Source organism: Adiantum capillus-veneris, chromosome 29 (genome assembly GCF_014529385.1).
Source record: "Adiantum capillus-veneris isolate H3 chromosome 29, ASM1452938v2, whole genome shotgun sequence".
NCBI lineage: Eukaryota > Viridiplantae > Streptophyta > Polypodiopsida > Polypodiales > Pteridaceae > Adiantum > Adiantum capillus-veneris.
Genome location: NC_140959.1, coordinates 61,841,558 through 61,868,029, shown reverse-complemented (window position 1 = coordinate 61,868,029; position 26,472 = coordinate 61,841,558). Strand labels below are relative to the sequence as shown.

Here is a 26,472-nt window from a genome sequence, read left to right as displayed (position 1 = left end):
AATGTGTTACAGGATTAATGGGAGTTCCAAGCTATAAAGAGCATGTCAAATAGTTTGCCTAGGTTGCAAATTCAGTAAGTGGTGAAGCCCTAAAGGCCTTGGGCGCTCGGACATTGCATATTTTATCCCAGGTATATACAGAAGTGTGTAAAAGAAATTAAGGTTCTCAAACTCATTTGTTGAGACCACTCTTTGATGAGAGCTCTTGAGGTGTGTGGCTATGGAGTCCTTGAGTTTCTCCTCGCTCATGTGACTTGATTAACACTAATCAATGATTATTTCTCTTTCACTATGCCTCTCTCATACTTCTTGTGATTGCTAATGATGCTTTGATTAGATGGATCATAACTAATTACTGGTTAATCTCTCTGTAATCTTGTGTGATTGACCTCTTCTTCTTGTGTGCGTATGTAGGTTTGATTAGAGTGTGGTGCTTGATAGATCTATGTGTGTGTGCTTGTGATTAGTGTGTTGCATGATAGGATTAGTGATGTGTGCGTTTTGCAATCGTTAGTGTGTGTGATTTGATTGATTTAGGCAAGTCACAAATCCTTCTTGAAAAACCCTAACTTCCACGTTCTTCGTATCCATTTGCACACCTTTCCTGCCAAGTCTCTAATTGTCGGGCATTCCAAGAAAAAGTGGGCAACGGCTTCGCTACCCAATCTACACCTTGTACACCTATCATACCCCATACCACATGATTGAATCTTGGCACCTATTGGAAAAGCCCCCCACAAGACCTTCCACAGAAATATCTTCATAAATTGAGGCCACTGTGGATTCCAAATATTCTTCGTCACCTCCACCCATTGAGCTTCCATCTATTGTTTCTTCCATTGCTTGTTCAAAGGGGCAAACCAATCAGCCTCATGTATCAACACTTGGTGAATGCCCTTGGTATGGGTTATACAAAGGGTTTCTTAACTAGACCTAAACTTTACACAAGGGAAAAAGAAGTCCAAAGATCGAGTCATTGCCAGATAAATCAGTTGATGAAAGTCGGATCGAAAGACAGAGTCTCAAGCCACACTCCATAAAGACACAATTAGATCAAGATGATACCATGGGAAAAGCAGAATGGGGATCTTCAATAGAACCAACAATGAGAATAGCTATAGTCCCTAGTAGTGTAAATGGAGCAAGTGTCAGATGCAATGCTCTACTGGAAAAAGAAGCAAAGTGCAATATGATTGCAGAGAACATCAAAAGGATCCTCTAGATCACTCCATGCAAGCATGCTAGCAAAACAAAGCTAGGTGTGCATACAAGTCAAGAAGAAATGGTTGCTACCCTTAGCATCCAAAATCATGAAGAGTAGGTAAAGTTTCAGGTGAAGCCTTCAAAGGAAATGCTTGCAGATGTCATCCTTGGACATTAGTGGTTAGAACAACATAAGGCCTACAGAGAAGATACAATCTTGATACTCTCTTTCCCAAGTGTTGGCAAGCAACAAATACAGATACCAAGCAACAAGTGTTAGCAAGCAACAAATACAGATACCATTAATGTTAGATTCAAAGTTGCAAAAGTCACAAGAATCAAAGAAAAATCTTTCATACAAAGGTAAAGCTAAAGTGTAACTTCCACCGATTAGTAAATAAGGTGTGACAACATATGCCTCTACATCAAAGAACCCTCATGGATCATCTTCTTGAAGCAAATCAGGCTTCAAAACTTCAAGTCAATTGCTAACCCAACTTAACCCTCTAAGAAGACACCCAGAAAAGAAAAGATATTTAAGCCAAAGTACTTAAGAAAGCAAACAAAAGTCAAGCAAGTGTTTGTTTTGAGCAGTTTAGTCAAAGTCAGAGATCCGATTTGGATTGAGGACAAGAAATCAACACAAAAAGACAAACACATGGGATGGATAGCATCACAATGGAGCTTAAAGGAACATGATTACTACAAAAGTAATAGACACATATGGATACCAAAACCTTAGGTAAGAGCGTATGAGGTAACGTCAAGTCCCTCCCAAGAAAGAAGGCCCACAAGGTCTCAACCTTAAAAATATCCTAGGATACTTAAGAAGCAGGTATACAACAAAAAAACATTGAAAGATGCTAAAGTCTACCACAACTCTCAAGAGGATACAGAACAAAGACGGATCTCAAAGAATGTTCCTCTTGGATAAGGATTCGCTATACAAAAATTTGTCTACTAGTCAATCACAAGCCAGCTGCAGCTACACCAGACTTGCATGAAGGTCTTAAGAACTCAACAAGACCTAGAGTGAAGCAAAGTCAACAAAGGAGATACAAAGAGAGATTTGGATTCCCAAGTCTTCCAATGCTCCTAGTCAAAAGCCAAATGCCGACAACCAATAGAGACCTACCACAACATTAAAGACTTCTTACAACAAGCCTAATTGGAGAATCAAACATATAATGGAGTCTTCACAGTCAAACAAGGACAACCCAACCAACAAAGCTTTTAATTAAAAGATGATAAAACAGGTATGGCAAAAGAAACCTTCAATGCCAACTTGGTCCTTCACTAATCCTCTTTTTGAGGATTCAAGCTTACTTTTACATAAAGAAACGTTTGCAGTAAGCAGAAGAATTTAAAAATTCAAGTCGCCAAGGTGCAAAAAACACTCTTTGGCATAGTCAGAGTCGTAATAAACTCTGTGCTAAGATTCATAATTATTAGGCTTACGCTCAATCTGGAAGAGGTGATCATATCTGGGTTGTGTTGCTCATGCTGGATGAGATGCGTATAAGAGTGGAAGTCTATTAACTTACAATTGGTGAAGTATCGTAGAGTCCAACACTAATGGACAGTGCACAATAAGATGAGAGCGCATATCCTCCACAACCAAAACCATTCTTAAAGGGGTGCCAACTTGAAAATCCATTTCATATGATTTTATAGCTACACTATCTTTTTGAAGAACCCCTCAAATCTTTCTTGCATAGCATATTGTTTCCCATACATTTCTATGTATGCATAAAGGATGTCCCACGATTAGACAATATTCATTAGATACTCTTTTTTGCTTCCACCTATGCACCTTGAGTGGACTACAATAGACAAACCAATGTTTCATCATGCTACCTCTCATATTTGCTACCTTTTTAATTCCATATCTATCAACAAATAATCCCTTGAGTACTTTGTCAATATTTTCCATGCTAATAAGTACTCTAATAATGCGTGTATTCCAAAGGCACTTTTTTCCACTGGGTTTTTTTCCTTTGGTCATCCAGGTATTAGAGCCTAATTTAGAACGTCATCATTCTACTTCCCTTGTACATACTTTTCATAAATAAACAGCAACCTCATCATTACGCTATTACAACAGACAAATGCAACATCATCTTTCACATCAAACATCTTCAAACCAATCAAGATGTTGCAGCAAATTGAACCTCATCAACAAATTCAATGACAATGAGAACAATCAGCCCATCAACAACCAATCAAAAACCTTCCATAGCCTCCACAGACACTTTTCAATAGTGGCCGAGGACGGACACTAAAATCGGAAGGGGGCATGTTAACTGGGTCGAGGTCAGTTTAACAGAAGCTGCTAAAGGCCCGAGCCTTACAGGTGTACATTGAAGAACAACATGAAGAAGAAGTAAAGATTGGAGTTACACATTTTTCACATTTTTCCAAAGTGGTCCTGTATTGTAAATTCTTGATTGATTTCAAGCCATTGTAATATTTTTTATGTGTTATAGGCTCAATGGGAGTTCCAAGCTGTAAAGAACAGGTCAGTTAGTATGCCTAGGTTGGAGATTCAGTAAGTGGTGAAGCCCAAAAGGCCTTGGGCGCTCGAACATTGCATATTTTATCCTAGGTATATAAGGCAGTGTGTAAAAGAAATTAGGGTTCTCAAGCTCATTTGCTGAGACCACTCTTTGGTGAGAGCTCTTGAGGTGTGTGGCTCTGGAGTCCTTGAGTTTCTCCTCGCTCATGTGACTTGATTAACACTAATCAATGATTATTTCTCTTTCACTATGCCTCTCTCATACTTCTTGTGATTGCTAATGATGCTTTGATTAGATGGATCGTAACTAATTACTGGTTAATCTCTCTGTAATCTTGGTGATTGACCTCTTCTTCTTGTGTGCGTATGTAGGTTTGATTAGAGTGTGGTGCTTGATAGATCTATGTGTGTGTGCTTGTGATTAGTGTATTGCATGATAGGATTAGTCATGTGTGCGTTTTGCAATCGTTAGTGTGTGTGATTCAATTGATTGAGGCAAGTCACATATCCTTCTTGAAAAACCCTAACTTCCACGTTCTTCGTATCCATTTGCACACCTTTCCTGCCAAGCCTCTAATTGTGGGGCATTCAAAGAAAAAGTGGGCAATGTCTTCGCTACCCAATCTCCACCTTGTACACCTATCATACCCCATACCACATGATTGAATCTTGGCACCTATTGGAAAAGCCCCCCACAGGACCTTCCATAGAAATATCTTCATAAATTGAGGCCATTGTGGATTCCAAATATTATTCGTCACCTCCACCCATTGAGCTTCCATCTATTGTTTCTTCCATTGCTTGCTCAAAGGGGCAAACCAATCAGCCTCATGTATCAACACTTGGTAAATGCCCTTGGTATGGGTTATACAAAGGGTTTCTTAACTAGACCTAAACTTTACACAAGGGAAAAAGAAGTCCAAAGATCCAGTCATTTCTAGCTAAATCAGTTGATGAAAGTCGGATCGAAAGACAGAGTCTCAAGCCACACTCCATAAAGACACAATTAGATCAAGACGAGACCATGGCAAAAGCAGAACAGGGATCTTCAATAGAACCAACATTGAGAATAGCTATAGTCCCCAGTAGTGTAAATGGAGCAAGTGTCAGATGCAATGCTCTACTGGATAAAGAAGCAAAGTGAAATATGATTGCAGAGAACATCAAAAGGATCCTCTAGATAACTCCATGCAAGCATGCTAGCAAAACAAAGCTAGGTGTGCATACAAGACAAGAAGAAATGGTTGCTACCCTTAGCATCCAAAATCATGAAGAGTAGGTATAGTTTCAGCTGAAGCCTTCAAAGGAAATGCTTGCAGATGTCATCCTTGGACATCAGTGGTTAGAACAACATAAGGCCTACAGAGAAGATACAATCTTGATACTCTCTTTCCCAAGTGTTGGCAACAAGCAACAAATACAGATACCATTAATGTTAGATTCAAAGTTGCAAAAGTCACAAGAATCAAAGAAAAATCTTTCATACAAAGGTAAAGCTAAAGTGGAACTTCCACCGATTAGTAAAGAAGGTGTGACAGCATATGCCTCTACATCAAAGAACCCTCATGGATCATCTTCTTGAAGCAAATCAGGCTTCAAAACTTCAAGTCAATTGCTAACCCAACTTAACCCTCTAAGAAGACACCGAGAAAAGAAAAGATATTTAAGCCAAAGTACTTAGGAAAGCAAACAAAAGTCAAGCAAGTGTTTGTTTTGAGCAGTTTAGTCAAATTCAGAGATCCGATTTGGATTGAGGACAAGAAATCAACACAAAAAGACAAACACATGGGATGGATAGCATCACAATGGAGCTTAAAGGAACATGATTACTACAAAAGTAATAGACACATATGGATACCAAAACCTTAGGTAAGAGCGTATGAGGTAACGTCAAGTCCCTCCCAAGAAAGAAGGCCCACAAGGTATCAACCTTAAAAATATCCTAGGATACTTAAGAAGCAGGTATACAACAAAACAACATTGAAAGATGCTAAAGTCTACCACAACTCTCAAGAGGATACAGAACAAAGACGGATCTCAAAGAATGTTCCTCTTGGATAAGGATTCGCTATACAAAAATTTGTCTACTAGTCAATCACAAGCCAGCTGCAGCTACACCAGACTTGCATGAAGGTCTTAAGAACTCAACAAGACCTAGAGTGAAGCAAAGTCAACAAAGGAGATACAAAGAGAGATTTGGATTCCCAAGTCTTCCAATGCTCCTAGTCAAAAGCCAAATGCCGACAACCAATAGAGACCTACCACAACATTAAAGACTTCTTACAACAAGCCTAATTGGAGAATCAAACATATAATGGAGTCTTCACAGTCAAACAAGGACAACCCAACCAACAAAGCTTTTAATTAAAAGATGATAAAACAGGTATGGCAAAAGAAACCTTCAATGCCAACTTGGTCCTTCACTAATCCTCTTTTTGAGGATTCAAGCTTACTTTTACATAAAGAAACATTTGCAGTAAACAGAAGAATTTAAAAATTCAAGTCACCAAGGTGCAAAAAACACTCTTTGGCATAGTCAGAGTCGTAATAAACTCTGTGCTAAGATTCATAATTATTAGGCTTACGCTCAATCTGGAAGAGGTGATCATATCTGGGTTGTGTTGCTCATGCTGGATGAGATGAGCATAAGAGTGGAAGTCTATTAACTTACAATTGGTGGAGTATCGTAGAGTGCAACACTAATGGACAGTGCACAATAAGATGAGAGCACATATCCTCCACAACCAAAACCATTCTTAAAGGGGTGCCATCTTGAAAAGCCATGTCATATGCTTTTATAGCTACACTATCTTTTTGAAGAACCCCTCAAATCTTTCTTGCATAGCATATTGTTTCCCATGCATTTCTATGTATGCATATAGGATGTCCCTCCATTAGACAATATGCATTAGATACTCTTTTTTGCTTCCACCTATTCACCTTGAGTGGACTACAATAGACAAACCAATGTTTCATCATGCTACCCTCTCATATTTGCTACCTTTTTAATTCCATATCTATCAACAAATAATCCCTTGAGTACTTTGTCAATATTTTCCATGCTAATAAGTACTCTAATAATGCGTGTATTCCAAAGGCACTTTTTTCCACTGGGTTTTTTTCCTTTGGTCATGCAGATATTAGACCCTAATTTAGAACGTCATCATTCTACTTCCCTTGTACATACTTTTCATAAATAAACAGCAACCTCATCATTATGCTATTACAACGGACAAATGCAACATCATCTCTCACATCAAACATCTTCGAACCAATCAAGATGTTGCAGAAAATTGAAACTCATCAATAAATTCAATGACAATGAGAACAATCAGCCCATCAACAACCAATCAAAAACCTTCCATAGCCTCCACAGACACTTTTCAATAGTGTCCGAGGACGGACACTAAAATCTGAAGGGAGAATGTTAACTGGGTCGACGTCAGTTAACAGAAGCTGCTAAAGGCCCGAGCCTTACGGGTGTACATTGAAGAACAACATGAAGAAGAAGTAAAGATTGGAGTTACACATCTTTCCAAAATGGTCCTGTATTGTAAATTCCCGATTAATTTCAAGACATTGTAATATTTTTAATGTGTTACGGGCTCAATGGGAGTTTCAAGCTGTAAAGAACAGGTCAGTTAGTATGCCTAGGTTGGAGATTCAATAAGTGGTGAAGCCCTAAAGGCCTTGGGCGCTCGGACATTGCATATTTTATCCTAGGTATATAAGGCAGTGTGTAAAAGAAATTAGGGTTCTCAAGCTCATTGTCTGAGACCACTCTTTGGTGAGAGCTCTTGAGGTGTGTGGCTATGGAGTCCTTGAGTTTCTCCTTGCTCATGTGACTTGATTAACACTAATCAATGATTGTTTCTCTTTCACTATGCCTCTCTCATACTTCTTGTGATTGCTAATGATGCTTTGATTAGCTAGATCATAACTAATTATTGGTTAATCTTTCTCTAATCTTGTGTGATTGCCCTCTTTTGCTTGTTTTTGCATGTAGGTTTGATTGGAGTGTGGCGCTTGATAGATATATGTGTGTGTGCTTCTGATTAGTGTGCTGCATGATAGGATTAGTGATGTGTGCGTCTTACAATCGTTAGTGTGTGTGATTGGGTTGATTGGAGGTGAAGGGAAGTGGATGTGGAGATTGCCAATCATTGTGGATTATCTCCTCCATAGGCCAAGAATCTCACCTCATAGAGTCATCATTTGTGTTTCCATGATTAGCTCACTAATCGTGTGAGTGTTTCTATTGCCTAGCCGTGTAGCTCATCTCTCCGGATTAATAATTTTGTTTGTCATTGGAGCTATGCTACGATATTACCCCCATCATCTTGTGAAATATGTCTATTCTCCAAGCAGAGAATGTAAAAGGGATGTGGGTTTTGTGAAGCCAAGCACTTGGGGATGTGGGTTTTGTGAAGCCAAGTACTTGGGGCCGGGTTACCTAGTGTGAGGTGGATTAGATACTCGAGCGATCCATCGACATCCCTTGAGCTTTAAACGTGAAATGTAAGTGTTTTTGTGGCAATCAAACATGGCAGACGAGTTTCCACAGTTTTGTGGATTTCCTAATGAGAATACACAGACTTTTATTGAAAAATTGAAAGTCAATTGCTTACTGCGAAATATACTAGACCAAGCTACATTGTTGCTGTTGAAGAGTTGGTGCATGCACAAACTCCGGGGGTGGTTTTGGACTACAATCGTGTGAAGCAAGCTTTCCTGGCACATTACAAATCCATTGAAGTACCTGATGAAGTTTGTCATGAAATTTTGGGGTACACTCAGAAGGCATGCTAATCGAAGTGTTGATGATTTTGTCATGGAATTCACCTGTTTATGGGACAAATGGGCTCAAGCTTTGGGAAATGAAATTCCTCCATCCATGTTAAAGAAGGACCATTTTGTGGAAAACTTGAAAGTTTGAAGTTCAAAGTTGAGCTAAAAAGGCCCGCTACCTTCGAGGAAGCAGTCACTATCGCCAAGGAGAAAGAATGGAAGGCTCAAAAACTCAATGAGTATGGGAAAGTGGTCCTTGTGCAAAGTAATGGTGGCGAATTCTATAAAAAGAGTTGTCTATAACCGCTAACATTGCCACGAAAAAACAAAGAAAAAAGGAGAGAGAAAAACTTGTAGGAGCGAAAATAACCGCGGCTATGGACGCGGTAGTGGTTTCTTAGCAATAAGCACAGTAATAGTCGCGGCAATATACCCGTTGGTATTACCACATCGGTTGCCGCATTAATTACCACGCTTATTGTCGCTACACGCCAATTCAAAAATTAAGGTGCTCATTTGTGGGTGGCCCAAATGAGCACCTTTATTTTTGACCTGCATAAAACAATGAAACATCAATTGTTTTTTGGAAGAGTATAAAAAAGATACCAAAGAATTGAAATTGAATTTACTTTACCCTGACAATTTAATATGCAGAAGATCAACTATTTAAAAAAATTACAATAAAAAGTAAATAGTTGTATCTACATAGTGCCACATTGGGACTTTACGAAAGTTTGGACAAAATATTTTTCTATCTAATCCTCCTCTATCTCATCGTCATCGAGAGGCATGTGTGTTTGATCACTTTGACTCTACATAAACCCAAACCAAATTAAACAATCATCAACAGCTCAAAACTTACAACTTGTTTAAACTTATCGCTTGTAGTGATCTAGCCACTGGTGTCGAATTGCTTGCGACAGATGTGGTTGTTTTTGAACAACCATCACCAGGTATCAAATTCTGTATGTGCTCCCGATACTTGACCATCTCTCTGGTTGGTCGAGAGAGAATGATATTTTCCTAAGTTAGTAATAACAATACTAAATCATCAACTACAATCTTTATAATCACCGATTGACGTTAAAATACAATTAATCTTACATATTTATTCTTCTAAGCTCCCTTGCCTCCTGAGCCATAGTGTGTGGGAGTTTGTCTTGCGCGAGCCTCGCGTTGTTGTCTGTATGATGAGCTTGTCGTAGCTTGATCGCTCTTTTCTTGAGTTGCGCACTCCCACTCTGCGTCTGCCATGTTGTCACTGTGGTAACTCCTGTCTTGATTTTTGACCTGGTTGGCTGTTGTGCGCCGCACATTCGGCTGCTTGTTTTTTAGAAATGTCTTTATGTAGCCCTCCAACCATTGTTGTGAAAAAAGTTTTTTGGGGATATTTGAAAATCTAGCTAATAGAGCGTCCTCAATGTACCATGCATGATCGGAAAGTTGGTCTCTAAACTTTATACATTAGAAAAAATGTGGACTCTCCTTGGGCCATATAGGATTAAGGTTAATTAAGCTCCAGCCAATAGGAAGAGAGCAATGTATATAAGTTTAGAACCTAAGAAAGTAGAGGGAATAATAGGGTTGTCCACTCATTTATTGCTTTGTATCCTAGAGGGAGGTGGATAGGTAAAAGGGGGAGGGGGGAGAAGTGGTGGGTCCACAGATACGTTTTTGCAAAAACCCTAAAATTTCAAAATTTTCAAAAAAAACTTAAATTCAAAATATTCCATCCAAAAATCCCCCTAAACCTACCCTATGATCAAAAAGTCATTTTCTCACTCTAGAACCTCTTTCCCAAGACTCCCTTCCTCCGTAGCCCCTTTCCATAACACAAAGCTCCCACTCTCTCTCTAAACTCTTACACCCTCCTCCTTCCTCAAGCTCTCCATTGCAACTTTAAGCTTCCACTCTCTCTCTAAACTCTGTCTCCCTCCTCCTTTCTCAAGCTCTCCATTGCAAATTTAAGCTCCCACTCTCTCTCTAAACTCTGTCTCCCTCCTTCTTCCTCAAGCTCTCCATTGCAACTTTAAGCTCCCACTCTCTCCTTGAACTCTGTCTCCCTCCTCCTTCCCCAAGCTCTCCATTGCAATTTCAAGCTCTCACTTAAGCATCCATGGCCAACAATGGTCAAAATAGACGCCCCGAACCCATCATTCAAAGTATGGTTCTCTACAACTTGAAGAATGAGGAGAACCAATGGGAACCTCAGGTTTTTCAAGAAGGTGCATGGGTCTACATGCAACCTTCCGCAATCGGTCCCCATCGTGTTCATGAAAGAACAAACGTTCATGATTTCCATTGGAAGGGAAGACTAATAGGCTTCAAGCAAGTAAGAGACAAGGGTACGGTGGCAATCGTTCAACATGTCTTCATGTTTGGACACATGCGTCTACGAGGGATCACCAACCCAAGGGATTTTCCTTGTAATTGTATGTCCCTTGCACTTCAATTGTTTTGGTGGTAAAAAAATTGGACTTTTTACATCTCACGGACTGTTTTGTTTCTATGTAGATGTTTTTCCTTCTAGCCTTGTGGAGGAGCAACTGCTCTCATGCCTTTCAGGCACAGTTATGGCCATGCATGCAAGTCTTGGGGATATGCTCTTCCCCAACACAACTTCATCAAACCTTGCACGGCAAAGGGTGTTCTTCTACACCCACAAGTACATTGTACCTACAGATGAGCAAGGCTACGGAGAGCTACAACCTTTGGAGGCTACAACCTTGCATAGCATGGAGTGGCCAAAGCCAGATGCATTCACTGTAATGTCTTTGAAAGCCAAGATTGTAGCTGATGTGAGAGAATCATTAAAATTTGGAAAAGCCTCGCGTTCTGTTGGGCTCGGATGGTGTTGTCCTGTTCATGTCTTCGCTAGCATATTCGGATCTTTTCCTTTCCATCATACAAACACTACGTATGTTTGCAAAGATCTACATTACGATACATTGGAAGCCATCCTTGGCGAGAAGTGGGGGTATCTTGAAGGACTTCACAACGGAGATCGCTTTTGGGGTCAGGTTGGAAGTTTCGGCATTGCTATCCGTTTCATCAAGGTGCGCTCCACCCTTTACGTGCGGTACTGCTATGAAAGATGGATGTGCAAGCTTGGTGAATGGATTCCATTGCAATCCACTAATGCTACAATTGAGGTATTTGAAATTGCAATCAAATTGTCGAGTGGTGCTGTTGAGACCGTCCAAGTGAACAAGCATTGGACATTGGCCAATGTGCGGGAGCACTTAGTGATAATGGGTTTAGAGCATGGAGAAGCTACAAAGTTTTGCATTGGACGACGTAAGGTGAATGATCTTTCTCTCTTAATTATGTTATCTTTATGTTTTTTGGATTATTCCTCACTCTAAGGTGGGTATGCTATTTCTTATTTTTTTGCTAGATTGGTAGCCGCATGGAGAGCACAATTCAAATTGAAAAGATGTGGATGATGGAAGAGAATTTGATTTTATCATTAGAGTAGTTATATTTTGTACTTAAATTTCCTATAATATCACAATTGTAAGTTCAAACAGATGATTGTATCAAATTTTGGCAATGCACATTATCTTAAAGTCGTCGTGATGTGTTTTTAGAGTTACATGATTGTAATTTAATTTGAAAGTTTTTGTTATTTGTGTTACTGTATGAAAATTGTTTAATATTTTTTAATTATTGTTATTAATTTTGGGGGGGGGGGGCTATATAAAGCCCCTAAACCCTACCATTTTCACAATTCACCTACATAGCCTATTCACAATCTCATTTGAGCTCTAGCACTCTTTGCATTCCTACCTTAGCAGCTAGCATCATGGCATCCTCCTCCACCCCTCCCGAAGCCACGGCGTTACAATGCTTCCAAGCGTTTTTACAAACAACCGAGTGGCAAGATCGTGACGATCTCCACAATTTCTTCACCCAATTCCCTGATGTGAACGCAACTATTCACCTAAACATCCAATCTTTTTAGCCTATATTGGAATTTTTTGAAATCTACATCGACAAGTATGCTATACCAATTGTCAGACAAGAGGAATTGTGGATTCCATGCGATTTGCTTCGCTACATACACAGAGGCGATCGGACTTTCACCCAACGGCTTCAACGATTTTGTGTAATTGTGGGTGAGGCAGGTCAGTACATTGAAGATTCACGTTTGATAAAGAAGAAGGTCGGCACCCAGTTTCTAAGTCGCTTGGAGACTTTTGCGTTTATTCTTACGGAGGAGCTTGAAAGATCTGAGGTGAGTTTGCCTCATTTGCGCCTTGGGGGTGTCGTCAAGGACACAAAGGAGCCCATTACAGCGCCCTGGGATGCAAGCAAAGAGGGCAATATTTTTGCCCTAACCTACCCAGGAGGTGTCATGGATGCCGCAAAATCCATGGATGATAAGGGTGCAGAAGCATCCTTCAAGACCTTCATTTTGTATATACGCTACATTTTACTTTTACTCTTTTATTTTTTATAACAACAAAAACAAGAAGAACCACGATATCCCCACACTACTAATTGCAAATCTACTGACAAGTCAAAAGGGAAAGGCCAAATAACAGCTTGACAAAGCTTCAAGTCAACTTACAGGTACGACTTCCAGATAACAACCACAGGAAAAGCAAACTCGAGCTACAATGACAACGAACTGCTGCACCAACAAGTCGATACAGCCTGATGCAATTCAAGATACAACAACCAATCGGAGGGGGAGAGTTCCAGGCTTCAGATACAACTTCAAGGCAGCTTTAACATCACGTAAAGCAACCAACTGCAGAAGAGGCTGCCACAACAACTTCAACCAACACCAAGACATCAAGAACTCGTCAAGGCTAGCAAAGACATAGGGTCTTGTTGGGGACGACAAGAATTCAGAGGGGGAGAGTGTTGAAAGGACGCCCTTTCAACAACGTTTCCACAAAGATTCCATTAAGATTCCTCAAAGATTATAAAGATTCCACATGAAGATGGTGATGAAGTAATGAAGATGAAGATGGATGTTGCAACATGAAGATACGAGTTCATGGACGTCATCGAATATCCCGTTATTATTATTTTGAGCCATTACGACCACTTTTGTAATGTTTACGGGAACCTCATATTTTAAATCGGAACTTGTATTTTGGCCACAAATGCTTGTATAATGAGTAAAGCCAACTCAGTTTCTTGTAATTAAGCTCTGTAGAAGCTTAGAGACAATTCAGGTCATTTGGCCGGACATTAGGTTTGAAGGCTTTGTATATAAGCTGAAACCTAAGGCTTTGTAAAAAAACACATTACGTTATCTCAAATAATATACAGTCGTGGGTTCTGCAGCACACAGTAGTGAGCTTCACGCACACACACCGTTCCACACACTAATCACATTGCAGATATGAGAGTAGGAGCATGTTAGCATCGAGGAGCTCTCCGCGTCGACGCAAGCAATGCAAGCCGAGGACCACATCGTGAGCCCGCCTGCTACGAGCTATATTTGGTCGTAAGTACCTCAAACGACATCCGTTCTGAATGATCGAGTAGTCGTTAGAATCAGGGCGAGAAGCTCTTCGTGTTGATGTCTTTGTAGATCAGTTCCGGACACTTTGGAAATTGTTGTTTTGAGTCTATCGGGACAGCGATTAGAGGTCTTACAGTTATGGTTTTCAGGGTTTAGGTGTTTGGCCATATAGGATATGTCCTTATGAGTCTTGCCCTATGATTTCGAGTCATTCCGATGTGATTTGAGACTGTTTCGAGCTTGTAGTGTTTCGTAGGATGCGTTGTCTGTTTCTTTGCTTTATGGTAGTGTTGTGGTAGGATTAGTGACTGTAGAGTGTTGTTCGTGTCTAGCTCAGGGTTGACAACCCAGAGATTGCTTCCATGCCCTAGTCGGATCAGCTACGTCCTCAGATTGACAGTTTGTTGGTCTGTGTTCTCGCTGTGCTCCATGGTTCGTCGCCGCGAACCCGCTAACACCCTATCTCTCTTTCTCTCTCTCCCTCTCTTTCTCTCTCCACATCTTTCTCTATTTCTCTCTCTCTCTTTCATTCTCTTTCTCTTTCCCTCCCTCCCTCTCTCTCTCTCTCTCTCTCTCTTTCTATTTTTCTCCCTCTCTCTCTTTCCCTCTTTCCCTATCTCTCTCTATTCCTCTCTTTCCCTCTCTCTATTTACTCTCTCTCTTCTCTCTCTCTCTCTCTCTCTCTCTCTCTCTCCCTCTGTATCTACTATCTCTCTCCTGCTTTACCTCTTTTCCTATCTCTCTCTATTCCTCTCTTCCCCCCCCCCCTCTCTCTCTCTCTCTCTCTTTCTCTATTTCTCTCAACTCTCTATCTACTCTCTCTCCCTCTTTCCCTCTTTCTCTATCTCTCTCTGTCTCCCTCTTTCCCTACCATATCTCTATTCCTCTCTTCCGCCCCCCCCCCCCCCCCCACTCTCTCTCTCTCTCTCTCTTTCCATATCTCTCTATCTTTTCCTCTTTCCCTCTCTCCCTCTCTCTCTCTCTCTATTCCTCTCCCTCTCTCTCTCTCTCTCTACCTCTTTCCCTCTATTTACTCTCTCTCTCTCTCTCTCTCTCTCTCTCTCTCTCTCTCTCTCTCTCTCTCTCTCTCTCCCTCTCCCTCTATTTACTCTCTCTCTCTCTCTCTCTCTCTGTCTATTCCTCTCTTTTCCTCTCTCTATTTACTCTCTCTCTCTCTCTCTCTCTCTACCTCTTTCCCTCTATTTACTCTCTCTCTCTCTCTCCCTCTTTCCCTCTATTTACTCTCTCTCTCTCTCTCTCTCTCTCTCTCTCTCTCCCTATATTTCTCTATTTCTCTCTCTTTCATTCTCTTTCTCTTTCCCTCCCTCTCTCTCTCTCTCTCTCTCTCTCTCTCTCTCTCTCTCTCTCTCTTCCCAATCTCTCTCTATTCCTCTCTTTCCCTCTCTCTCTCTTTCTCTATTTTCTCTCTCTCTCTCTCTCTCTCTCTCTCTCTCTCTCTCTATCTACTCTCTCTCTCCCTCTTTACCTCTTTCCCTCTCTCTATTTACTCTCTCTCTCTCTCTCTCTCTCTCTCTCTCTCTCTCTCTATTTCTCTCCCTCTCTATCTACTATCTCTCTCCCTCTTTACCTCTCTCTCTCTCTCTCTCTCTCTCTCTTTCTGTATTTCTCTCCCTCTCTATCTACCCTCTCTCTCCCTCTTTACCTCTCTCTCTCTCTCTCTCTCTCTCTCTCTCTCTCTCTCTCTTTCTGTATTTCTCTCCCTCTCTATCTACTCTCTCTCTCTCTCTCCCCCTCTCTCCCTCTTTCCCTATCTCTCTCTCTCTCTCTCTCTCTCTCTCCCCCTTTCTATCCCTCTCTCTCTCTCTCTCTCTCTCTCTCTCTCTCTCTCTCTTTCTCTATTTCTCTCCCTCTCTATCTACTTTCTCTCTCTCTCTCTCTCTCTCTCTCTCTCTCTCTCTCCCCCTCTTTCCCTATCTCTCTCTCTTTCCCTCTCTCTCTCTCTCTCTCTCTCTCTCTCTAGCAAGAAAACACGATATTGGATATGCGATATGTTTAACCTTGCACTTCAGCATGCGCCTCATGATTGGGGTGAAAATTGGATAAAACCTTTGCACAAAGGAGAAGATGTAAACAATGTGAACAACTATCGCACTATAATGGTTGGTTTTTTGATGGAAAAGTTATTTGGATGTATCATGGAGATGAAGATAAGTGAATGGGTTGAAAAGAACGGCAAACGTGCGTTAGGCCAAGCAGGTTTTGGAAAGCATCATAGCACTATTGATCACCTTGTCACTCTTTGAGTTCTTATGGAAGCATCCCGAGTGAAAGGAAAAAAGTTGTATTGTTGCTTTGTGGATTTCAAGAAATCTTTTGACATGGTACAACAAGGAAATCTTTGGAGGCGTATGCAAAGCCTTCAAGTGCCGAGAGAATTTATGCATGTAGTCTTTTGCATCTACAAAAAAGTGATATGTCGACTACGTATGGGAGATGGAATTTCAGAATTTTTTGCAAGCACCATTGGTGTCAAACAAGGATGCCCACTTTCCCCAACCCTCTTTGGGCTACTCATCGATGCATTGGAATGCATGGTTCTTGATTTTATGTAACAAGAAGGCATAGAAGAGGTCAAGATCAGAAATGCAGTGATCATGCTTTTTCTTTATGCCGATGATGTAGTGCTCTTGGCACATACCTTAGAAGATGCACAAAAGCTTATGAGTGTCTCGGAACGCTTTTGCCTACATAGCCGACTGATCGTGAATGGCTGATCGTGAATGGATCCAAAACCAAGGTTATGCTTGTAAAGATCCTCAATGATGAAAAACCATGCATTGTATACAACAATGAGCAAATTGAAGTGGTAGATAGCTTCAAGTACCTTGGCCTTGAGGTTCCATCCAATCATAGATGGAAGGATTGCGCAATGCGTTGCTTGGAAGCCAGAAAGAGGGCTTATTATGCATTTGAGAACATGTGCAATGCTGGAGAGATCAAGTGTTGGGCTCTCAAAAAGTACCTCTTTGACACATTGGTGACACCGGTGCTTCTTTATGGAGTAGAGGTGTGGGGTGGTAGCATCAAGAAGTCTACTTGGAAAGAGTTTGAGAATGTCCAAAAGCGTTTTCTCACCAACTTTCTCCAAGTCAAGACACAAACACCCTACATACTCTTACTTCTTGAGTTCGGATCGCTTCCCATTGAGGTCTTGGGCATGCAAAGGGTTGTGGAGTACATGATTAATTAATTTAACACTAGAATGGGAACAGGACACTTTTGTGTCCTGTTAAGTGACCATTTTTCTTGAATTATTTGAAGAGTATGAAAATGAATTTCTAGGTGCTATATATATCCACAAAGTTGCCTTATGAGCTGAAAAAAACTTAGCATTTTTTTTGGAGTATCGATATCACCATTAACCTTACTCGTGCACAACATTTTTGAACCTAAACTGTGTGAAAAAACGGGTCCTGTTTTTGGCTTTTTTTAAATTTTTAGCAATTATACCACTCTAAACTTCATGTTTGTGAGGTTTAGATGGCTAGAGGTTAGGCCATCATAGTTCTCAACATGTTTTGATGCTTGTAGGGAGAGCTAAGTGTTAAAATTGAAAGTTATGACCAATTTACAAGAATTGCATAATCCTGTTTTTTGGCCAAAATTAGCACTTTTATGATTTTTTTGGTGGCTTTCTTGATATCCAAATTCAATTTTGATTGTGTAAGTGTAATGTATAACATAAATCTAATTTTCCTCGAGTTTTGGGGGACCTAATATGCTATTTAGCATAGTATATGATGATGGTTGAGTTTTTTGATTGCTGAAGAATACGATACATTTTAGAGTAGAAAGTATAACTTTCTCAATATTTCTAGTTTCTTAGGCCAATTGTGTGTATTTTTTAGGTAGTAACCATATCTAATCATAGACTACAAACTTGGCTAGATATTGAGTAGTTTCTATGGGTTTCTAGAGGTCATAATGCTAAACCCAGTTTTTTCATGTTTGCTGTATTTAGCACTTTATCATTGCCCCCAAGGTTCCAATTGTAAGAGATCCATTATCCTTTTGACATGCTCCATGGCTCCTTTTGGATCCAAAGACCCAAAGGGAACTAAGAAAACATGTATATAGTATCTGTATTGAGCGTGACTATAGAAACTTTGATGATAGGTCCGAAGAATGGCAAAAATGCAACTTTTTTGTACCTATTTTTTTTGCCCAAAAGAAAATTAGTGAGGTAAAAGCAACCATATGTTTTGGTCACCAACCCATTGAAGTTAACGGGGCATTTTATCTCATGTCCTACAGAAATCCCCACTCTTATTTATATGCAATCAATCATAAGAAATTGTTGTTTTGGGCAAAATGCATTGGTCCATCAACTTTGGAGGCTTGTCGTGACCAAGGGATGAGAAAAATTACAATTTTCTCATTTATTCCATATGTAGTAGTTATTGAACTATAAGCTCATGAAAGGATTTTTCAAAATTAGTGGATCTACTATGGTTTTGGAATTTTTTCCCAAAGCCCTGAAAGGACACTTTTATGTCCTGTTAGGACACAACGCAACCCTTTGTATCGACTTCCTAGAATCGCATATGAAGCCCGGGGGATTCAGCATGGAAAACTTATCGCACCACGTAAGTGCAACAGATGGGGTTTTTTTACAAGTTACATAAGTGTATAAGTTAGAGGCAGACCCCCAATAATTTATCTCCTAAGCTTAAAAATAAGAGAGGGGGTATCATATTTATTGGATGGCCGGGGGGGGGGGGGGGGGGGGGGGAGAGAAGTGCGAAAAGGGAAAAATGAGTGGAAGTTTTTGTGTTCAAAATCATGACTTCCCAAAAGAGCCTTCCTTCAAACTTGTGAGTTAATAGCTACAAAGATACATGCAAGAATTAAAACTACTTTGTATCAATTGCTTGTTTTGTGAGTATAGTTCAATTGTTGAGAGGATGAAAGCTACAAAGATTTTGTATAGATGCAAATTTACACGAAGAACCTAACACAACTTTATAACCATGTTTTTTGAGTAAATGAGATGGGTCATAATTGGACGAGTAGTTAGAGTGGAGGCTAAACGAGCACATAGTTTGAAAGTCAAACTAAGACACATAGAGGATACATCTAGCTATCAACAGAAGTGGTTCCTTGGTACGTTGCCAATCACTATGTTACATGCTCTTTGACTAGTTTTACTTAGCTAGATCATGTGAGAATTTTATATGTAAGATAGGGGTATGATAGTTTTTTGCATTGAATATTGTATAAGTGTAGAAAAGGGAGTCATATTCCCTAATATAAGTCGTATATAGGGGTTTTATCAAATTTGTCCGCTCGTAGGTGGCGTTCCGTTTATATATAGAGTGAATCCCCCAGGATATGAAGCAAGTCAAAAGGTCCAAAAGACATGCAATAGCAAAATACTAAGTTCGGGGTGGATGCTTGACATCAAGAAATGGTTTGGAAGATGGGATGTATGTCACTTGGTCAAGGATGCGTCGATTGACTCCCAAGTTAATGAGGCCTTCTTACAACACAAATGTATTACGGCTTGGGAGAAATCCAGAGGTTCTCGATTCACCCATTACACCACACACATTGCCCCAAAATACAAATCTCTCTTCTTCTCTGAACGCGGTAACCGAACCCATCCCTACATCCTTCCCATCCCATTGAGTGCGATCCGCACCATTGCTTCCATTCTTCTTAGCTCCCATTCTCTACGCTGCGGGACAGGACGTTGGGGCACTAACGAGGAGTCATCATCGACTTTGTACCTTATGCCCTCGTCAAGTGTGAGAGAGTGAGTACCACACACTACTTGAGTGCTCAGCTTTTGACCACATTAGGTCCTCTTTTCCCCATATATTCAGCCATGAGCTCTCCCTACATACCTTCCTCTCCCAACCACGATGTGGACTCTCTATTGCGACGCTCATTTCAACCATTTTTGAGAATCGAGAGTCACTTATGACCTCCACTCACACCACGTGACATGTTCATTTGGTCCCATAGGTCATATTTGACCTCTGAGGACGATAATAGAACTATCTCTCTCTCTGTCTCTCTCTCTCTCTCTCCCCCTCCCTCTTTCCCTATCTCTCTCTCTCTTTTCCTCTTTCCCTCCTTCCCTATCTCTCTCTATTTACTCTCTCTCTCTCTCTCTACCTCTTTCCCTATCTCTCTCTCTTTCCCTCTATTTTCTCTCTCTCTCTCTCTCTCTCTCTCTCTCTCTCTCTCTCTCTCTCTCTCTCTCTCTCTCTCTCTCTCTCTCTCTCTCTCTATTTACTCTCTCTCTCCCCTCTCTCTCTCCCTCTCTCTCTCTCTCTCCCTCTTTCCCCTATTTCTCTCTCCCTATCTTTCTTGATTCTCTTTCTCCCCCCCCCCCCCCCCCCTCTCTCTCTTTCCTCTCTTTCCCTATCTCTCTCTCTTTCCCTCTTTCCCCCCCTCTCTCTCTCTTCCCCCCCCCCCCCCCCCCCCCCCCCCTTCTCTCTTTCTCTCTAATAAACTTAACATTTCTATCTAACATTGTATCCAAACAAGCCGAGAAAAGCAACCATTTCCAAACAAGCTTAGCAAAGCAACCATTTCCAAACCAGCCGAGCAAAGCAACCATTTCCAAATGAACGAGGTATATTATGGATTCTCTATTTTTTTATTTTTTTCAATTTATGCACGTGCACGCGCCTGTGTGTGTAGTAGTAGTAGAAAACAAAAGGGAAAGAGGAGGGAGGTGCTTTGTCTTGTGTTTACCTCTTTCTTTGTAGCGCGGTTGAGCTTTGGCTAGGTTGAGCTTCCAAAGACGATGGCGAAAAACCCCTTTGACGAAACCCCCTTCGATGTTGTGCTTCCAAAGACGATGGCGGAAACTTGGACGAAACCCCCTTCGACAAAACTTGGGAAGCTTGGAGAAGGAGAGAGAGGGAAGGGAGAGGGGGGGGGGGGAGGTACCAACCATCCCCTCTACCCTTAGCTGTCCATTATTTCATTTTTTAGCCTTTTGAGCTTTTTGATGAAGATTTTTAGGATACTTTATTTTGTAGTACTTTTAAATGTTTATCAATTGCATTTTTTAAGTTCTCTTTTAATTAAAAATAAATTTAGCACTCATTGTCATTTATTCCCTTTGACCTTAACTTTATGTAATTTTTTTAATGGAATTTAGGGCTTTTCTGATTATTTATTTTTAGGACACATGACTAAATAAAAAACATTTCGCATGTGCAGGACATCGACTGGGATGATCGTGGTCCCCCTGGAGGCCCTGAGCGCGATCGTTGGCTCAAGGAAAAACTCCTTTGTCCTTGCGCCAAGTGCAAAAGGGCAATCCCTTGCTTGAGGCGCATTGCTTTGGAGCACGTGGAGAATGAAGGGCTTTGGCATCCTTGAAAAAGCGCTCGGAGAGATGAGAACGAGACTCACCTGTCGCTTAGGGAGGTGCCCCATTGGTCTGTGTTCGGTGGTGGTGCACCGGTGCGCAAGGGCGAACGAAAGAGGCAAGAGCAACTAGGTGATTTGGGTGCACCAGATGGTGATCCTCCCATTGGCTCTACTTCGGCAGCTCCTATGGCATCTCCATCGCACTTTGAGGCAAAGGATGAGCACATGTTCAACATGTGTGATGAGTTACTAGCTCATGAGCATGACGTGTGCGAAGAGGATTGTCAAACCTGCACTAAACGGGTTAGCAAAACGGAGGATAGATTGATGACGAGTGCCCGAACACCTCTTTACGACGGTGCATGGTACTCGGTGCTCCAAGCATCGTTGGAAGTCCTCGACTTGCAAGAAAAATTTGGTTGGAGTAATGCAAGTGTGGATGCTCATACTTATGTAAGTATGGAATGTGGCTTTTATATACTCTCCACTAACTTTATGGTGCCGTCTTCTAGCAATTATACTAATACACATGCTTGTTGTAGTTGGATGGAAAAAATGTTGCCAAAAGATCACCACATGTCTCCAGATCGTCGACGAGCTAGATCGTATGTCAGTGCACTTGGAATGGAGTATGAGCGCATCCATACGTGCGTCAATGATTGCATGCTATAGCGCAACGAGAATGCACATGCTACCTCATGTCCCGTGTGCAGGGAGGCACGATACAAGACAGGAGTGAGCAGGGCGCACCTACCCCGCAAGGTATTGAGACATTTGCCATTAATTCCTTGCATCCAGCACATGTTTAAAAGCAGGTCTACCATGGAGATTCTCCTGTGGCACGTGAACCATTGCTCAAATGATGGAATGATGCGAGTCCCTACCGATTCCCCTGCATGTAGGCACATCAAAACTCAATGGCCAGAGTTTGGGTTGGAGCCTCGACACTTGAGGCTTGGGTTAGCAAGTGATCCTAAAGCACCATGGATGCTAGCCAAAGAAGAATTAGACAAGGTGAAGGGTACCATTGCCTCTATTTGCACACCAACGAGATACATGAGGTCGCTAAAGGGAGATTTCACAAAAGCAACGAAGGGTGGAAGCATTCAATTGTATGGGTTGAAGTCCCATGATTGGTACAAGATGCTTCAGTTAATCTTCATACTCCCTATTCTATCTATAGTTTGTGGGTATGAATATCACTCACTTTCTCTTTCCCTGATTTACAATGTAGTTCATTCTGCCGGTGAGTATGTGTATATGTCGGGACAAGAAAGTCAGGGATGCTATTTTCAAACTAGGAGAGCTAGTAAGGTACACCACAAGACTCCACTCAACTACACCGTTTTTATGTACACAGTAATTTCAACTAGCACTTACTGTATCCTTGTGTGTTTTCTTGCAGATTTGTGAGCTCCAAGGAAAGCAAAATAGATGCTATCCCTTCTGCTCAAACACTTGCAACAAAAACTATGTGTGCCATTGAAGATGCATTTCCTCGATCGGTCCTTCTTAGTCAAATTCACCTCTTGGTTCACCTGGTGGAGGAGATCGCTATATGTGGAGTAGTGCACGCACGATGGATGTTCTTCTTATGAAGGTTTTTAAAGACTCTCAAAGATTTTGTGTGGCTACGGTGTCAACCAGAGGCATGTATGATCGAAGGGTGGATTGTTCAAGAGGCATTTGTTTACATATCAGAGTATTTGACACAAGTTGATCCTTCAATGCCTCGCAAGATGCAAGGATGACTTCACACTTGCCAAGTGGAAAGGGGAAACTACTTAACATGGATATGAATCTATCCCGAGTGGTCAATAACTTTTATATTTTCAATGCAAAGATTATGACCAAGTGGGTGGACTTGTGGATAGTGGCAAAGGCAAGGCGTTTTCAAGAGAGGGAAGCATGGAAACAAGCACATGGAGGAAGGAGGGCACCCCCAGTGCCTAGACACCTTGCATGTTTCCCAGATCTCATTAGTGCAAAGTGGATTCATGAGAGGATGATAGAGGCAAAAGCGGGTGGAGAAGACATCACTAGCAAAGATTGGGAGTATGCAGAAGGCTGCGTACCAAAGGTAGAGTACTCATATACCTAAACCATATTGTAACGCTATTTCTTGAAATTATATTTAATATGGAAATGATAAACTAATATATATTTTTTATTTTGTAGTGCCTTTCCTTTAACTCTATGTGGTCAAAGGGTCGTCACTTTCGTACACGCCACATTGACGAGGGTAGAACCACCATGGATTGTGCCATCATGGGCAACTTTGACATAGACGGTGATGAAGCTAGGTACTATGGAACTATTGAAAGGATACTAAAGGTTAATTTTAGAACCTTTCATACCTTCATCTTCGAGTGCAAGTGGTTTGAAAATGTGTCTAGACGACATGAGAATGGTCTCTACATGGTGCACTCTAATGTGCATCACACAGGGAGGTATGACAATTTGTTTTATCGCGCAATTGTGAGCAGGTGAGTGACATGTAACTTTTTTATTTTTATTTGCTTGTAGTGTTAGTTATACTAATGTTACTCACTTTGAGCTTCTATTTTATAGGTCATCTATATCCCAACAATCCACCAACCAAAACTTTGGTTCGTAATTCCCGTAACACCTCGAGGGAGAACCATTTTTTCCACTAATGAAGTGGAGACTATCTTTGACCCTCTTCCACCTCTAGAATGAGGTGGAAACAGAGGAGACGGAGGTTGATGAATGAAGTCTGGCGGCAACAAGTCTTAGCGAGGATGATGTTCATGATGATGAAGATGATGAGATGGAGGATGACAAACTCAAAGATGATGAAGGCAATGCATCCACAAACGACAATTCCGTTTCTCTCTTTATTGATTTAGGAGCCATGGGCTTAGAATTGGATGATGCCTCATGTAGAGATCTTTTGGAACATGATTCATAAACATTTTGCACTTATGAAGTTTTTTGGTCGTGTAATCCATTCATCTCTCTCTCCCCCTTCTTCCTCTCTTTAGATTTGGGAATATGCTCAATTATGTTAATCAATTGAGAATGATTATTTTAGTTGTAACCAAGTGTAATCTTATACCCCCCCCTCTTCTCTCTCTCTCTCTCTCTCTTCTTTTCTTAAACTTGAAAATTCTATACAATATTATTTAATTTTTATTGAGAGGAGAGAAACACCAAAATTTGAGAGGGGGGGGGGGGGGGGGGGGGGGGGGGGGGGGGAGGGTTAAGCCAGAATTTGAAAGTTTAGGTGCTAAATTTGGCTGTCAGATATAACCACGGTAATAATAGAAAAAATAATTGTGGCAATATTTTAAACATAAAAAAAAACCCGCCCTCCTCTCTCTTGTTTCTCTACTTGAATTTTCTCCTTCTCTCTACAAAACACGGTAAAACAGCGTGGTAAACACTTGGAGATTTTCATAGTATAAAAAAGGAGCAAAATTAGGTGGAGGTTGAAGCCTAACCTGCTCAAAGGGTTGCTAATACAGAATAGTTACAGAGCAAAATATGCAAGACATGATGACCATGATGCAAGAATTGCAACTCAATGTTCTTGGAGGTGGTTGTGGTAGAGGAATGGACTAGGCATGTGAAGCTCAACAACCGAATGCAAATGCGGGTCGTGGACAAGGTGTCTTTGAGCCGCAAAGGAGGTTCATCCCTACCTGTTATAATTGTGGTGAACTTGGTCATATCAGCACTCATTGTTCAAAGCCAACAAGGATGGGAGGTGATATGTTTCCACTTCCCTAGCAGATTCCTAATAGGGATAACGATTATGCATTGGATATACGAGGAGATCAAGATACTAAAAAGGAAAATCAGGCCTCAACCTCTGGTGGTCATGTGGGTATTGTGCGGGTTGAAAAGAAAGAAGAAGATATGTTGCCCGTAGGCAAAAGAAAGAGGGAGGGCTATGCCGCTCCTGGTCCTAGCCAAAAGAAAGGGAAGGAGAAAGAGGGTGAAGATGTGAAATCCAAGAGGAAGATAAGAACTTGTAGACGGTTTGAAGTAGCAGGTTTACCTTTCGGGGGGAAAGCCTAACAACTTATGATTTAAAGGAAGTCCTGATTGGGAGGAAAGTAGATTGTACTTTTGGATAGTTGATGAATATGGTACCCAAACTCAAGAGGCAGTGGAAGTCATTAGTGAATCCAGAGAAAGAGCCAAAGAACAAACAAGTCAGAGTGTTGGCTATGCGAGAGCTACCCGATATTTGTCCTATGGTGAGACGCTTGGCACAAAGGTGTGGGCATGGGAGAGTCCTACATTGATGGAGGTGCTCAAGTTTGTGTGATCACACAGTCATGTGTCGAGAGACTAGGTCTCATTACATGCGGAAGCTCTGGGTTTTGGATTTCACTAGAAAACCATGCCAAAGTGAAGTGTTTGGGGATGATTAAGAATTTGGAAGTTGAAGTCTTTAACGTGAAGGTTACACTAAATTTTCATGTTATGCTAGCTCGCCTGGGAGATTTTCCTCTCATTTTGGGATGACCTTGGTTGAGAGTTGTTGGTGCTGTGTAAGATTACGGGAAGGGCACAATCTGTGCGTATGGCAGGAAGGGTGAAAAAAGGGTGTTTGATATGACTACCAAGAAACCTATGGCACTAGAAGATGTGAGTGAGAATGATAATTGATTCAAAATATGTTGAGTGCCAATCTGACACAAGGAGAAATAAGGGGGTACTTAACAATGCTGAACAATTTTCCAGATCTTTTCATCACTTCATACCAGGAAATAAGGGGTTTTGTTGGAGATTCCTGTGAAGATCAACAAGCCAGTTGAAGGGGCAAAGCCAATATGATAGAAATTAAGAAGGATGGGTAAGGAGAAAATGAATGCTTTAAAGGAAGAAGTGGATAAACTTTTGGATGCAAGGTTCATTGTGTCAGTTGATAATTCTGAATGGGTGAGCCCTGTAGTGGTCACTCCAAAGAAAGATGGGCATCGGAGAGTTTGTCTTGATTATAAGCCATTAAATGCTGTGACCAAGAAAGATCCTTACCCTTTACCTTTCATTGATCAAGTTTTAGATGCCATGGCTGGCTTTAAAAGATACAATGTCTGTGATGGTTATTCATGATATTTTTAACTTATCCTTGCTCCTGAAGACCGAAAAAAGACTA

At 41.0% G+C, this 26,472-nt stretch overlaps 1 protein-coding gene across 1 annotated transcript; it reads left to right on the top strand.

Annotated features, from left to right (window-relative positions):
- Positions 1-10,670: 10,670 nt before the first annotated feature.
- LOC147419290 (uncharacterized) lies at positions 10,671-26,429 on the top strand. The gene is made up of 4 exons (XM_086505794.1): positions 10,671-10,731; positions 11,021-11,808; positions 12,471-12,633; positions 26,269-26,429. The coding sequence occupies exons 1-4, from the start codon at positions 10,671-10,673 to the stop codon at positions 26,427-26,429; spliced, it is 1,173 nt and encodes a 390-aa protein (XP_086361920.1).
- The last annotated feature ends 43 nt before the right edge of the window (positions 26,430-26,472 follow it).